We start from the raw sequence: 16377 nt of genomic DNA on the forward strand, positions 1-16377 counted from the left end.
ACTGCTTTCCTCGCCCTCAGGCCCTGGCCTGTAGTCTACATTTCCTCATTGCCCCTCTTCACTGGCCCCTCCCTAAGTCTGGTGATCATTGGAGCCCTTGCACAACTACCTACTTTCAGCCTGTATTCAGCCTACAGACCAAACTGAAGCCCCGTAGCTCTGAGACACCCCCCACACACACACACCCAGGGCAGGGGAGGATTTTAAAACATCATTTTCTCAGTCATTCCTCTTTTTCTGAAATTTTCCTTTCCCCAGCTTGGAGCTAATAGATAGGTATTACCCAGGGGGTTTAAAAGGTTTAGGAATCTCCTCCGATAGGCTCCCCTTGGTGTATGTGGATTTTAAGCACTTTGGGTCTTATTCACCCCCACTCCCCATCTTTCCAAAAGCCTCCATCAAAAGGCAGCAGGATCATGACTTTGCTGCTACCGTAAATTGGAGGCTTAGGCCTATTTATTTATTTAGTTTCATTGTTTTCAAATTTTAAAATATTTTTCCCTTTTATAGATATAAAAATAATACTTTTGAAATTCAAATAAGACAAGAATGTATTAAGTGAACACTTCTCTTCCTCGCTCCCCTAATCCCACCCACCCCCTCACAAGATCACTGGTAACCATTTGGTGCAGATTTTTCTGGTCTTTATTCTTGTGTATGTTTCCTTTTCTTAAATAAAAATGGAATCACCCTATAAATAAAGTTTATTACTCACTTTTCCCCCATGATATTGCACAGACTTCTTTTACAAGAACGTTTGTACGTTATTTGTATAATTTTAAAATTTCAATTTAAACAATAAAAAAATCACAAAGATTTTCCCCGTGTCGTTAAATATTTTTCTACAACGTCATGTTTAATGGTACTGTATGAATGAACCATAAGGTATCTAACTAATTCCCCATTTGCATTGTTTCCAATTTCTTACACAAAGCTGTCGTGAATATCTTTGTCCATATATTTGTGGCCACTCGTGTGGCTCTTTGTAGGGATGGAATCCTGGGAAGGGAATGGCTGGGTCAGAGGGTGTCAGAGGCACATCACAGGAGTGATAGTTTGCCCTCCGGAAGGCTGGCGGGGCTCTGAAAGCTCGTTGGGCTTCCCACTCAACATCTTCAACCTGTCTGAGCTTCAGTTTCCTCCTCTGTAAATTGGGAAGATGATGGTACTACCTCAGTGGGAGGGGGATAGCATGAGGATCACAGGAGAGATACATGCAAAGCGCGTGGAGCCCAGCACACGTCGCTGCTTACGAAATGACAGCAACTATTCAGTACCACTAGGGCGGTGAGGCCATTTGGGCTGCCCGAAGCCACTACGGGTAGTGGGACGAGTGCAGCTGAGAACAAAGCTCACACTCCAGTTTGCCCTCCCTAGTGCAGTTAATGCCGGAGAACCAAAGGAAGCCAGGAATCTCCAGCCCACCTCCCAGGAGATGGTGTAGCTTCAGTGGGCACACGGTGGGACCCAGGAAGAGATGACCTCAGAGGGAAGGTCCTGCTCACTGCAGATCTCCCTCTCTTGGACAACCCTTGGAGCAGGCCCTTTGTCGCGGGGTGCGGGGGGCAGGGTGGGCAATGAATAGTTCTAGGAAGAGGGGAATAGCTACCCCCCACCCTCAGACCCCAGCAAGCTGGTGGCCACGGGAGCCAGTGCTCTGAGGAGGGCTGGTCAGTGGTCAGCAGGGTCAAGGGCACTGAGCATCTTTGGGGAAGGGACAGACGGCCCTGACAGTGGAGAACATTTTGCTGAGTCCAGCTTTGAAGGAGACTGGTCTGTTCCACCCGCCCGCCCAACGCTCTCTCCATAGGAAAGATAACCGGAGACGGTAGTTTAGTTCTACCTGTTTATTGCTACCAACCCATCTCCCTTCACCCCCCTCATATTTACACCCAAACCGCTCCCCCAAGATGGCTTCTACCAGAGTTCCTGGGACTAGGTCCAAAAGTGTCCACTAAACAGGCAGTCCAAGACATGGCGGGCACAGTTGGGCCCCGGGAAAGGGTTACTCTGGGAATTCTGGGCATAGACTTGGTACTGGGGTCAAGTACCAGGATACTTGACTCTCCCTCCCCTTCTGGAGCTCAAGGTCCATCAAAACCTTTAGCAGAGTAAAGGTGGGATAGTGGACTCCCCAGTATCAAGCTTTGTGCTTTCTTTGCTTGTAAGGACCCACATGAGAGGCCAAGTCTTGCTTCTGAGGGGCCGGTCTGCCCTTGGAAGTCAGGTCGGGCCATCTGCCATTGGCCTTGGGGGAAGTGTCATTTAAGGGGGCTGGGAGTGGAAGGGGAGGGCGCTTGTTGTCTGAGGTGTGGGCATTGTTTTAAGCTGGGGGAGTTGCAGCTTGGCTTGAGTTACGTGGGGAAGTATGGAATGGATGAGCAGGAGATGTTTCATTTGGGAGCCCAAGGCCCCTCCAGCCCCCTTAGTAAGCCCCACTGGTGTCCTGGGCCACAGGTAACGGGACAGCAGACGTTTAATATCACAGAGTGTCAGAGTTGGCCCTCAGCAACTATCCGTTCTTATCCTGACCCGCCCTAGACCCAGATTGAGGAAGGCACTCAGTTCAAGTGGCACAGTGATTTAGTGGCTAAACCTGTAAGAGAATTAAGGTGAAGGAAAGTAGGAAAGATACATGTACATGTGGCTTCAAACCTTATTTAGAGAATCTGGATTCACTTGTGATCAATTAGAGTCCTTTTCGATGACCAGGTTCCCTAGGGTATTGAGATTGACCTGAACCACCGACTCGGCCCCCTTTTCAGGAGCAGCACGACAGGGGAAGGTGGTGTGGAGGCAAGGAGGGTTTGGAGGCCTTGGTGGTGAGGGGCATGGGCCCGGTGCCCCCTCAGTGCCCCCCGTGCTCTGGCCGCAGCTGGAAGGGCTGTGCTGTCAAGTAGCTGGTGGAGGGAGGCGGCCCGGCTTCGGCGGCTCGGCTTGTCGTGCACTCCAGCCGCGCCTGTAGGGCTCGGCCGACCTCTGCTGACCTAGGCACCCCTGGGGGAGCGGGGCCGGGCTCGGTGCCAGTCCTCCGGCCCGGGGCCACCGCGGAAGGCTGGGTCCAGCCCCGCGGACTGGGCTGCTCAGGCCCAGCCTCGGCCCACACTGCCGCCTCAAGGTGCCCCGGCCAGGGAGAGGCCGTGTAGCTGCTCCTCGGCACCCGCCAGCTCTGCTTCGTCGCGCCCGCTCTCTGAGCCCTCGAAGCAGCCCGAGTCACGTGGGATGTCCACCTTGGGCTCCGCCACCGTGTGCGCCACTGGCTCCTGGCCGCTCTCTGCGCCCTCTTCCGCCTCCTCGCTGCCGGCTGCCAGGGGCCAGGGAGGGAGAGGAATGTGGGGGGCTTGGCCCTTAGCTGGGAGGGGCTTCAGAAACCCTGGGGGCCCCACGTGGGTGGAGGGACCCTGGGAAGCCCGCTGGAGGCCGTCTCTTCTTCTGGTCACCCACCACCAAGCACCCCTGCCCTTTCTCGGCCCTTCTGGTGGGAGTGGTTTCCAGGCCAGCTCTCCCGCCCAGGAGCTCAAACTTCTTCAGCACTGAGCTAGTAGCCAGGACACCTGCTCTTGAATCGTGGCTCTGTCATTACCCAACGTGAAGGCCTCGAGTCCATGCCGTATCTTCTCCGGCCCTAAGTCTCCCGTTTGATCCCAAAGGGAGTTGAGCCCGATCGTTCCTAAAACCCCTTCTCATCACAAGCTCTGCCCGAGACTGGAATTCAAGTGTGGAAAGTGCCTGCGCACTGCAGAGGGCTGCTGGGGCAGGACCCGGGCAGGCCTCCCCGCCTAACACGCCCAACTCCAGCGCCCACGCCCCCTCTCCCGCTCCAAAGGCCACTCACTGTCGTAGTCCAGCAGCAGCTCAGCAGCCGTGAGCAGCTTGGCCCGATGCTGTGGGTCCATGATATTCAGCTCGTTGAGGTGTGTTTCGCGCAGCTCTTTGAAGTCCTCCAGCGTCTGGTAGCCATTGAGCAGCAGGGTGGACGTGTGCTCCTGTGGGCAGAAGCAGGCCACCAGCGCGGCCGCTTACAAGCCTCCCCCACCTACGACCTGTCTCTCCCCGCAGAGCTGACCTGCCCTGGCCCCCATCCCTTGCTCCTAGACACTAGACTAGGTCCCAGCTCAAACCTCAAGGCCGATGCGCTCCAGCAGCTCATGCAGAGTCTTGGGCTTGGGCCTCTTGCCCTTGCTCTGTCGGCGGCTGGGGCGGGCAGGTCCCACAGCCTCCTCGGGCAGCACATCCACGTAGATGAACTTGAAAGAGCCCAGCCTGCCATTGAGCAGGCCCAGCCACGTGCCCACAGGCGGCTTTTCGATGATCTGGATCACATCTCCCTTCTGTGGGAGGAGAGCAGAGCAGAACAGAGCGGGGGCGAGGTGGCCCCTTGGCCCCCTGTACCCTCTACCTGTATGGGGTACAGCCTGCCAGGCTCAGCAGGGGCCTGGTTGCCAACCTTACCTGCAGTTTCAGTGAGTCGTGGTCATACGGGCTGGGAGTGAAGTCGGTGTGGACTCGTGCCCGGCCACAGAAGGGCCCTGTGTACTGGGGGGCAGGTGGTTCCTCCCCGAAGCTGCCAGAGCCTGGGCTGGGGCTGCAGAGCTCACTGCCTGCAGGAAATGGGGCAGGGAGGAAGGTCACCTTTGTCCCCGGACAGCTGCGGCAGTGCCCAGCAGGTACCTTCCACGGGGTCTGGCTAGAAATCCCAAGGATACATGCTGGGGAAGAAAACTGAGCTCTAGTAAGTCTCACACTGCAGAAGGGATTCTGACCCAACCCCTCTGCCACCCCGAAGGAGCATAGCTTCCCTCCTGGCGTCCCAGGCATGAAAACAGTTGACCATAGAAGGAGGAATGGCTCACAGATCAAAGACTGGGCAAATTGGGAGGGTCTCTAGAGAACAACTGGGCCAACACCCCAATGAACAGATGAGGAAAACTGAGGCCAGACAGGCCAAGTGACCTGCCCAAGGCCTCTCACCTTATAATTGGCAGCACTGGGTCTGTTAAGACTCCAGGCTTCCTGACTCCCACTCCAGTGCTCCTGGAAGCCACCTTCCACCCAGGAAGCCACATCGTGCATCAATATTTTACTTTCTCTACTTAATAAGACTCTGTGTCGAGTTACAACATCACACGGAAGCTCAAGGCTTTCTCTCTGGGAAGGGCAGGATGAGGGCCTAAGTGGCTTTCAATGGGGATAGGGAGGTGTCTTTGGAGCCAGAGAAAGATCAGAGAACTTGGAACTAATCCGAAGGGAGAGAACGACAGTGCCTCTGTAAGTCTGCAGCGCAAAGCCTGCAGCCCCTTGTCCAGGCAGGGCTGCTGGAAGCTCCTGTCCAGTCCCACGGACATCTAGAAGATGCCAAGTGGCACCCTGAGCCCAGAAAACCAAGGGCTGGTGTCCATGAGGCTGAGTCTTCACAACTGGAGACCCTATACCCCCACCCCAGCCTCGGACGTCAGAGGCCCAGGGAGCCGTAGCCTCTAGCTCCCCTTGGAAGGTGGGGGGAGGGCTGGTCCAAGAGGGCAATGGGGTTCTTCCTGTGCCCTTGGGGCCCTCCAGCAAGTAGAGGCTCCTCTAGGGCAGAACTAAGTTCAAGCCTGGGTCACCTTGGGCAAGTCACTTAACCTCCCTGAGCCTCAGTTTTCACATCAATAAAGTGGGGATAATAATAGTACCGGCCCCATGAGATTGTTGTGAAGATTTAACGTGAAGAGGGCTGGGAAAGGTCCCAGCAGGCTGACAGTAAAGGTTCATTTCTCTTTACCATCCCCTCCCAGACCCCGCCCTTTCCTCCAGACTCAGCAGGTGTGCCCCTCCTCCCCTCCTCACCTGTGGATGCCTGGCGGCTGAGTGCTGGGAGCTGCCTCTCCTCTTGCTCAGAAAAGGCCAGCGCCATCTTCTCAGGGCCGGGGCTGTCCAGGCTGCAGTCCGGAGACGTCGGGGAGGCTGAGCCCTCCTCCAGAGTATCTCCCTGGAGGGGAGGAGAGGCAGCAAGCCCTGAGCAGCCCCGGGTGCAGAGGAAATGAGCCTGGGCTCCAGGGAGAACTGGGGCCTGGCTGGAGCCCCAGCTCTGCCTCTTGCGGGCTGCATGGCGCCCTCTGGGCCCTAGTTTCCTCTTCCGTGAAGTGGGACTGACAGTCCTTGCCCTGCCCACGTCATGGAATGAGGCTCAACGGGGGTGCCCGTGTGAATGCACTTTGTCAGCTCGAAGTGCCAACTTACACACAGAAAAGGCCTCAGTGCCAGAACTGAAACTCAGAGCTGTAACTGGGGCGTAGCCAGGCAGACCACGGCGCTGGAGAGTCACTACTTTTGACTGTGCTCCTATGTGCCAGACAGAGGATTTCATTTAATCCTCACTTGAGAATATGTGCTCCATCGTCCCAAGTTTACAGATGAGCAGTAATGGAGGAACGTTCCCGAGGCCACGAAGGAGCCCACAGACAAGTCGGTCTGACACTAGGGCTCCTGGGCCTCCCCACACCTCAGTGCGGTGGTAACTTTCACAGATGACTCAATGGCAATAAAAGCCCTGAGCTGTAGAAGTGGCCAGCTCCTGTATTGTAAATATTCCCCACCGTGGCCGACGGAGAGCTACCACTCTGGTGTCACTGAATGAGTAGCATCATCAGCTATCTCCACCCCCCAAAGGCTGTAGATGCCAGTAACCTCAAGGGCACGGAGGACACTGGAAGGCAGTACAAGAATTAGGAAGTGAGTTTTGAAGACTGACTTTAGTCTTTTTATTTTTAAAATACAGATTTAATTCTAAGTTGGTAGAAGCTAATTTTCAGTAATGGTTGTATCTCACACCTGGCTCACAAAATTCCCGAAAATTTGACCAACTGCTATCCAGAGCTGGCATGAGCCAGTTAGCACACTGCTGCCAGGGCACCTCCTCCAAGAACCAGGAGCAAACCAGACTCGCTGTGTCACTTTAGCAACTTGGACGTGCCTGCCCCACAGCTGTGTGTTCTGCCCTCCCTCCCTGGGCCAAAGCCAGCCTTCTCGATTTTCTTTCATAGGGCCTCTTTGAATCAAGCCTTCCCAATCACAGGGGCTGGTTCCAAGCAAAAGTTTGCGGTGGATGAATTTGCGCTATGTGATCTCATCTCCACAGACCTGCCTGCCCAGGAAGCTTCTGTTACCCAGAACTTCATCCCTCCTCAGACCCCACTACTGCTCCCTCAGGACCATACCTTCCTGCCATGTCCATGGCTGAGGGAGCTCCCTTCCCAAGGTGACCTTCCTGCTTGTATGGGGCCAGGCATCGTTACCTGAGCGTGGCTGTCACAGTGGCCGTGCTCAAACCCTACCAGAGCGGTGCCTGTCCTCCCTGTCCCCCCTCCCGTGGGTCCCAGGCCTCACCATCTCCTCCGACAGGGCCTTCACCATCATCTTGCCCATCTTCCTGTTCATGGTTCGGGAAATCACGGCCCTCCACTTCTTCCCCAGCTTTTTGCTGCTCTTTCCAGCATCCTCTGGGGGCGGAACACCTGAGTCATCTTCTGGAATCTGTGACAATAAATGTGCACGTCCAGGAACCCTGGTGACCATGTCTGGGTCCACGACTTGGGAGCAGAAGGCGGCTTTTGGGTCCTGGCAGATGCTGGAGGGGTGGGAAGGAGAGCTCCCCATCCCTTCCCTTTTAGCCCCAGACCTGTCCTAGGCCCTATTCGTTTGTATTTAAATTGGCCCTATCCATTTGTATTTAAATTGACAATTAATTTGCAATCGAAAAGAATGCAGGTGAGGTTTTAGGGCCCAGAATTTTGCTGGGTGAGAGATGTGGGCCCATTGTATCTAAAAAGACTTTGCCTCAACGATCCTAAAAGGGTCTTCCCCCCACCTCCCCACCATTACCCCACCCGGGGCCGGCAACCAGATCCCCCAAGGAGGCTCTGAAACTCACATTATCATCCAGATTAAATTCCTTCTCGCTCACCACTGGGGAGCTGGGTTTGGATTTGGCAAAATCTTTGAAGCTGCTGGAGCGCTGAAGCGAGAGCTGGAAGAAGCAGAGGTGTTGCCATCAGTGGCACTAAAAATGGTGGCCGAGTAAGGAGCAAAAAGCTGTCCCCGCTCCCAACACACCGCATGTACCCCAGGGCTGGACAGGGCCACGGGGCTAAGGAGGTGAAGCTACAAGACGTCCTGCTGGCTACCGGGCTTCATCCTGTTCTTTAGCTGTGAGCGGCCCCTAAAGCAGGCCGCAGAGCAAGTTCCTCGCCTCAGGAGCCTCCACCCCGGTCAGGCCTCAGACTAAGCCCGGCTTTCCACCAGTACCTGAAGTCTGGTCCCCAGAACCCTGTGGTGAAAGACTAAATGAGTCTGAGTAAACGCGTATCTCCTACTGGAGACATACCTCAGCACGAACCGCAGCATCACCTTTATTTATATAACAGGGCAAACCCTCCCAAACCCCGCAGCCTGGCCTCCAGGCTCTGTCTTCCCCAAGCATGGTTTCCTGTGACGGTGATCGGGCCAACACACTGGGGCCTCCAGGCCGATGCATCTGTGTCCCAAGAAGAGGAAGACAATCCCCCCAGGGGCCAGTAAGACCTGGCATTACGCGTTCTGGAAAGCCACAGGACAGACTGATTCAGAGAAGGTTTCCCCGCAGATTTGAGACACAAATGATTGGGTTGAATATAGTAAAAGAAAGCTGCCATTTTCTCTGTCTTCATCTCTGCTTTTAACTTAACTTAGCCGCTAATGCGACGAGCCGGCTACACTAGACGTGTGCCAGTGTTCACAGACTTGTAGGCCCGACCTATTGTTTGTGCTGTGAATGAAAAATGCTGCCGGCCATATCAGCAAACAAAGGATGCTGCGGCCAGCAAGCCATCGACCACTACCGCTGCCCTGATGGTGAGCCCCGAGGGAACTCAGGATGGAGACAAACGGGCTGCCCTCTGTGAAGCCCCCAGTGGTGCACCCTGAGGAGACACAGGGTGGGAAAGATACTAGCCCTTATCTTTGCATAGCAAAGGAATGATTTCAATAAGCCCCGACTCTTGCATCTTCCCATACACAGAAAAGCGCTAAATTCAACTACTTGGGATATCTGGTTTCCTTGAACTAACAGTAATCTTTCGATGTTCCCACTACCTGGTCTTTGCTGCAAACCCCCTGTATATCCTGGCTTCTCCCTTACCGCTAGGGAGCAGTCCCCCAGAGCTCTGAGAGGCTGCCTCCGGGGCTTGAAGTCCTCAGAAAGTCTGCCGAATAAAGCATAATTCTCACCTTTTAGGTTATGCATTTTTTTTCAGTCGACAGTGCTGACAAGCCTGTTTTCAGGAAATGAGCTTTTCTTAACTGTACGTGCCACGCACATGGCAGAATAGCAGGAGAAACCCGGGCCAGGTGAGGAGGGCCGACTTTAGACACAAGAGGTGGAGGCTGAGCCCAAATCAAGATCAACAGTCAAGACCAGAGATACACACAGGAACCAGAGTTCACAGATGGCCAGACAGATAGAGCGGGTCGGCGGCAGACACCAGAGATAAGGGCTTGAGGAACCGAAGCCCCAAACCCGCTCAAAGCTGAAAGTTTCACATCCTCTTTCCTACAAAAGGGGGGTCCAGTGACAATCCCCCAGGGCAGGGGCAGTGTCACCTGCCCCCTCAGCATACACACAACTGGCCCCAGCTCCTGGGGACTGCAACGGAACACTTCAGTTCTCTTGGTGGGTCTTGACCAAAAGCAGTCAGGGACAGCGGCCACACCTTCCTAGAGGTCACAGCAAGCTAGATGACCAGAAACTAGGTCAGTGGTCAGGCCAGGCAGACGCCACCACCATGAAGGCCTCCTGGGTGAGGCACTTGCAGCCTCAGGGAGAAAGCCTCTTCCGCAGGATGCTGGGGAGCTGGGAAAGGGGGCTGAGGGGTTACAGGGAGGGGAAAGCACGGCGGTGGGGTGACCGCTCATGTTCCCTGCATCTCCTCCATCCTCCTTCCCTGGTTTTCCCTGCCCGCTATTCTTTCCTCTTTTTCTTCCTTGCTTTCCCCTTCTCTCCTCCACCTTCCATTCATTTCCTCCTCTTGTATGGCTAAGATGCAGCTGCCTGGATAACTTCCTCCTTTTATTGCCTGGAAAAGAGGGAACAGAGAGAGGATGGGCACCAGGCTGGCCTGGGCCCAAGGAGGGCAGGCTGGGGTGCTATTTTTAGGCCGATGGGGCCTATTGTGGCCTCCCCTCCACCCGTCCCAATCCCAGGAGTCGCCCCTGAAGCCCCAGGGACCAGTGATCCTGGAAAGCCAGCAGGAGGGCAGGCGTGGGGCTGGAAGTGGGCTTTGTTGAGGAAGAGTAGACTCACCGCCAGGCTGCCCTCTAATTGCAGTTCTTGCCTTTTTCTGTCATTAAGCTCAGTCGGGGTTGGGGGGTGGCTGGGAAAGTGACTTTTGGCTCCTGAGACCTTGTGTCGGGGCCCCTCTGTCCCAGCTTTAGCTCAAAATGGGAGAAAACCACCTAAAAGGGCCATGTGGGTGGCGCCGGGAAGTGGGCCTGGCAGGCCACTCCTCAGCCCAGGGACGGGGAAAGAACTAGACAAGTTCTTTGGGTGACTAAGGGTGAGGGCCGTTTGCCCTGGGGGGCCTCTTGCCCCGCCCACCTCTAAACTCAGGGGCGGCCTCAAATATCCTGAATGCCTTTCGGTGAACCTGAAGTGACCCGCCCCCCAGCCAGGTGTGAGTGGACATCCTTGGGCCCTTTTGGATTTTCTGCCTGGCCTCCCTTTAGGGTGAGACCTTCCTGGGGGTCCTGGGTGGGAGGTAGTACCGTACACGTCGGCCACTTTTTCATGTCTAAGGGGAGTATAGGGGCCTCTTGGAAAGAACTACTTTTTTGGCGTCACACATTGCTGAGTTCAACTCTGGGATGTGTGGCCTTCGGTGAGTTATTTGACCTCCCCGAACATCAGTCTCTTTACCTGGTGTCGGCTAGTGAGAGTTCACATCTTGCTTCTGCCATTGACCAGCCGTGTAAAGCTGGGTCAATTCCTCAACTTCTCTGGGCTTCCGTTTCCTCATGGGTGAAATGAAGACCGGAGCACACACCTCACTGGGTTGTTGTGCGGATGACAGGGGTGAGCATGGGACGCAGCAGCCCCGCGAGGCACGTTCAGGGAGGCTTACTTAGCCTTTCCAACAGCCCACCTCCAGGCTCTTAGCCCTTGCGTTCCCCACCTGGAACACTCTGCCCTTCTCTGTGTCAACCATAGTTTTTCCCATCCTTCAGAATCCAGTTTAACTGGAAACAACTCAAATGCTCATCAGCTGTAGAGTGGATTTGTGAATTGTGGCCGAGTCCCATGAGGGAAGAGCACATGGCAATGAGCTTCGTGCAACTCTCCCCAACAATACGGTGACTCTCACGGCTACACCGTTGGGCAGAAGGGACCCACCACCAGAGTATATTATATGGTTCCCCGTACAGAAAGTTCAAAACCCAACAAAACTAATCCATGGAAGTCAGAAGAGTGGTGGCCTTTGGGCAGGGGCATGAGGGAAGCTTCTAGAGTGTTGGAAGTGTTCTGTTTGATCTGGGTGCTGCCTACATGGGGATGTTCACTTAATGGAACTCCACTGAGTGCTACATTTATGATTTATGCACTTTTTCTACGGATATTTTACTTCAATAAAAAAGGTTTTTCAAATCCTGTTTTAAAGGCACTGCCCCCTGCAGGAAGCCTTCCCTGATCACCCCCTCAGAGCCTCACCCTGCCCCCACTGGCATCTTCTTCCCCTGCTTCCTAAGACCGAGCGCCCTCTGGGCTCTGGGCACAGGCCTGTGCATGTGTGGGAATCCAGTAACGAGGGGTCAAACACCGCCCCTGTGCCCGGTGCCCTGCCAAGCACTTTGTGTGTGTCCGCTCACTTCAGCTTCACTGCAGCCCTGTCTTTACATCGCACTTCCCATCTGGGCACACAGAATCGGAGAAATGAAGCATCCTAGGTGGAGTGGCACAGCTGACAGTGGGAGGAACAGGGCTTTGAACCCACGTTTGTGACTCTGGAAGCCCGTGCTTGTTCCTGTGCTCAGAGCTCAAGAAGTTGCCCCCTAGTATAGAAGTGGATTAAGGGCAATGGCGACTGCAAGCGTTGTTTGGAGGAAGCTACCAGGAGAGCAGGTGGGGGCATGGAGGAAGAAGGGCTCCGGAGGGCTTCGTGGAGAAGGAGGCACATTTGAGCTGGGCTGTAGTAGGGGAGCCAGGATTTCTCCAGGTGGAGTTGAGAAGGGTTTGTCAAGAGTGGGAGTTAGGGATGTTCCAAGCGTGGCGATGGAATGGTGGGTACGCCAGTGCTTGGGGTGGGCAGCAGAGCATAAAAGGCCACAGAAGGCCCTTGCCAGCCATGGCATCAGCCTGTGGGCAATGAGGAGCCACTGGAAATATGAATTGCATGCTGGTGTGGAGGGGGATGCCAGATGTGTGCTGTAGGAAGGGAGCCTGGGGGAAGTAGTGTGCTGGGATTGGGGAACAGAGGAGCAGGGAGAGACTGGAAGGACGGGACAGCTGCACACTCGAATGGGAGCCTTGATTCCTCTCCATTTCTCCTGGCGAGAGGTCTGGGATGTAGCGAAAAGTAGGGGTGTGATGGGGTAGGACCATCCTTAGGGGAGGTAGGTCCCAGGACAAACCCCTGTCGACTACCTACACTCCAACAGACCAAAGAGAGTGCAGAGAGACACTTGATGGAGGCAAAAGTCTCCAAAAGGCAGCCAAGGGGTATGGCTCCCCCCATCCCGGGCGTCTCCCCAATCCTTCATGATGCATAGCAGGTGACACATCCTGACCCCACCATCCTAGAGGGCCTGTTCCCGACTCTGCTCTGCTGCTTTGAAGGTCACTCATCCCATGGCCATCTGGGCCTGACCTGCAGAGCTCTCCTGCTGATAGGCTGAGTCTTTTATGCTCATCAGACTCTTCCAGTGCTTTTGAGATCAGTAGGGAGACAAGAGAGTAGAGGGAGAAGGGGTCAAGACCCTGGACACCGACAAATCTTGGCTTAGATCCCTGCTCTGCAGTTTACTAGCTGTGTGACCTCGGGTAAGTCACTTCGCCTCCCTGAGCCTCAGGCATAAAATGAAGACAATGCCTGCCCCTACTTCACAAGGTTGTCGTGAAGAGCCAACGGGCTAAGGGATGGGTGGGGTGCACAGCACAGCACCTGGCACCTGCTGAGCTGTTAGGTGTTGTTTTCTCCACTTCAGGGCTGGGACCGAAGCTCGGTCCTTGCAGCGGGTTCCCCACCCCCACCCACGCCTGTAGCGTACACCCTCTCGTGGACACATGTACACATGTGACACAGTGCACTCACACGTATTGTTCCAGGCAATCCACACACCCTCCTGAGGTGGGCAGCTCAGGAACTATCTCCCTTTTCCGAGGTGACGAAACTTAGGCCCAAGAAAGGTCAGTGAACTGTCCAGGGTCCTACAGCTGGAACCTGGTAGGTTCCAACTCTGCTTTCTTGTCCCCTGCCCAGCACATTCTCCACTTGGTAGGCCCGAAAGGAGGAGAGGGACAGGAAAGGGAGGCCTCTCTTGCCTTTGTGCTTTCCCTCCACCACGTCACCTTGGCCTCTGAGGGAAAGGGACTTGCCCAAGTCACAGTGCTGGAGCCACGCCGCTGCCTCCGGGCCTGGGGAAGATGCTGTCTCCACCTTCTGGAAAGTTGGCTTTTCTAAGGGCACTTCCATGGGATGGGCCTTGGAGAGTGGCTCTGGAGGCTGGCCCAGGATTTGCAGGGGCGAGGTAGGCTTTGCCTGGACGATGCTGCCCTAGAGGACATGGTCCTCAGAGTGCCCCAATGGCCTTGACTCTCCGGGGAGAGGCCTGTGGGAAATCCCAGAGGCCCAGTCACCAAATACAGAATCTGGATAATGGAAGTGGGGAAAGAAGACGGGACTTCTGGGTGCCAGCACTGCAGTGTTAGCTCTTTCTCAGACTCTTTCCTCCAGCTCAGCTCCCCTGTGGTTTGGGGCCCAGCAGTGTGTAGGGCGGTCTCTGCTTCCCACCCCCATCAGCCGGACAGCAAGGGGAAGTGGACCCACTTGCTGAGGAGTGACAGCCAGTGGTAAGTCTGCCGGGGGCTGGCGCTGTGTGGGGCTTGGACAGGGGTGACAGAGCCTGTGTGAAGAATCATGAATCTCTTTCCCACCCACCCGCCTCCACTGCAACCTTAGAGAAGCAGTTGGAGCGGGGAGAGAACAGCTGGAAGTGGCAGCCACCCCAGGACCTGAGATGGGGCAGGATGTACACCCCAGTGCCCTGATGCTCGGCTTCTCAGCTGGTTCAGTCTCCGTCTGGAAGCTACTCCCCTGACAAAGGGGCTCCCCCACGGAGCACCTGAGCTGGGCTCCAGGGGAAACCAGTGGGGCGCAGTGAGGGCCTGGAGGCCCTGGACCTTGGCCTGTGGCTACGCCTGGCCTCTTGGACCTGGTTCAGGCCTGCTTTGGGATGGTCCTAGGCTCCTGCTGGATGTGCGGGGATGTACTTGCTGATTGCCCGGGAGGATCTGACGATCGAGTCAAAAAATTAAGTCTAGAAATCCTCAGATCCAACTAGAGAAACCTAAATGTGGCAGAGCCTTCAAGGAATCTTCTAGTCTGGCCTCAAGACTCCAGGAAGATGAGCACCTCAGTTGCCTGTGGCAGCTGCTTTTCTTCCTGGCCTTTAAAATGCCCCCCGACAGAATTTTTTCCTCCTCAGCCCTCCCTCCTACTCATCGTCTCAGCACCTTCATTTCTCATTCTTCACAAATAATTTCTCTCCACCTGGGAAGAACCTGTATGCCCCCAGCATCCCACTGCAGGTTTGGAGGCCCTTTCCTTAAATCTGGAAATCACGCTGGGCCCCATCTTCAGGTGGGCCCCCTCTCCTTTGGGCCCCGGGATCTACAACAGAGCTGAACCAAGTGAGCAGAGCCTGGGCTCTGGCCAAAGGGCGGGGGCCCTGGGAGCATCATGGCTCCCGGCTGGGCGGCCCAGCGGAGCCCTTTGAGTGAGATGGCTCCCGGTGGCGGGACCGGTGTAGGGAACAGAGAATTAAGTACGGTCTTAGGGTTCAACTTGAGAATTGTATTTTATAATTCTCGAATTCTAGTCTAGGATTCTAGTCCCCAATTTTAAGTCTCTATCTTATCATCGTAGGGTTGAATCCTACAACTTTTAGACTTCTAAGAATGCATTCTGTAACTCCGTTTCTCTAGAATTTGGGAAGTCTCTTCTGTACTTCTGTTACTCTAGTTACCTTTGGGCCCACGTCCCATGCCCTTGGGAGTATGGCCCTCACCTACAGACTCAACAGAAGGCCTTCGGCTCTTCCCACTTCCGTGAGTCCCGGAGAGGCTGGGCTGAGAGAGGGAAGGAAGCAGTGAGCGCCCAAAGATGCTCCTCACCTTTTTCTTCTGAGTGGGCTCCTTCTCGCTGGCGTTGGAGGGCTTACGGCGCAACATGGTCCTCTACCCTGGTGATGCTCCGCCCCGGCGCTCGTAGGTATCGAGATGCGGAGGCCTCTTGCTCAGCCTCGCCGGCACCGTCCAGGGGGCACGGCATGGACTGAGCCTCCGGCTGCCACTCTGACTGCTGCACTGGCAGCTTGGGGGTGCAGGCCATGGACACCCGGCGGCAGCAGCATACAGGAAGCCCCGTCACGTGACCAGCTCTTACAGCAATCGCAGCCCCTGCCGGCCCCTAGGGAGGAAGGAAGTCCCAGCTTCAGTCTCCAGAGATTCTGATGCAGACGGCTCTTGGGTTGAACAAGCAGAGAAAAGTCCCTACCCTGCCATCTCATGGCAACCATTGCCAGTCCTTCAGCCAGTCAACCTGACATACGGCCTACTCAAGCCCTTTATCTCACTGACCAGAGTCCCGAAACCGGAAGTGGGACCATCTCTCTGCCTGTGGGGCCAATGCTCCCAGTCACCTTGCATCGCCAAGGTCATCACTGCTATCAGTCCCTCTCCTATCACCCCATAGCCATCACTCCTATCTATAGCCATCAGCCCTGAAGTCATCTCCACTGCTACTGGCACACCTACAGCCACTACTGCTAGAAAAACCATCCCTACAGCCATCACCCCTATAGTTGTCATCACTGCTGCTATCACTGTCACAACCATTATCCTCTCGGCTGTTATCCTTACGGACATTACAGCCAGTCACTCCCATGACACTCTTACCCCACGACCATCATCCCTACAGCCATCACCCCTACAACCATCACCACACCCCTGCAGCCAACACCTTTCAGCTATCATCCCTGCAGTCATTCCCACTGCCATTAGCACCACTACAGCCATCACTGCTAAAACAACCACCCCTGTAGTCAACACCCTTCGGCCATCTGTCTCTATCTGCCTCACCACTGCCACTATCA

The 16377-nt window shown here is 55.2% G+C and overlaps 1 protein-coding gene across 1 annotated transcript; it reads right to left on the reverse strand.

The window, feature by feature from the left end:
- Window positions 1-686: 686 nt before the first annotated feature.
- SASH3 (SAM and SH3 domain containing 3) lies at window positions 687-15598 on the reverse strand. The gene is made up of 8 exons (XM_022561507.3): window positions 15398-15598; window positions 7910-8005; window positions 7366-7512; window positions 5827-5968; window positions 4453-4601; window positions 4122-4331; window positions 3836-3986; window positions 687-3304 (listed from the first exon to the last, which is right to left on the reverse strand). Exons 1-8 carry the CDS (start codon window positions 15452-15454, stop codon window positions 3114-3116), a joined length of 1143 nt encoding a protein of 380 aa, XP_022417215.1. The 5' UTR covers window positions 15455-15598; the 3' UTR covers window positions 687-3113.
- Window positions 15599-16377: the final 779 nt, after the last annotated feature.

Source organism: Delphinapterus leucas, chromosome X (genome assembly GCF_059928025.1).
Source record: "Delphinapterus leucas isolate spDelLeu-1000000601 "Yukka" chromosome X, BTC_Dleu_Yukka2, whole genome shotgun sequence".
Lineage (NCBI taxonomy): Eukaryota > Metazoa > Chordata > Mammalia > Artiodactyla > Monodontidae > Delphinapterus > Delphinapterus leucas.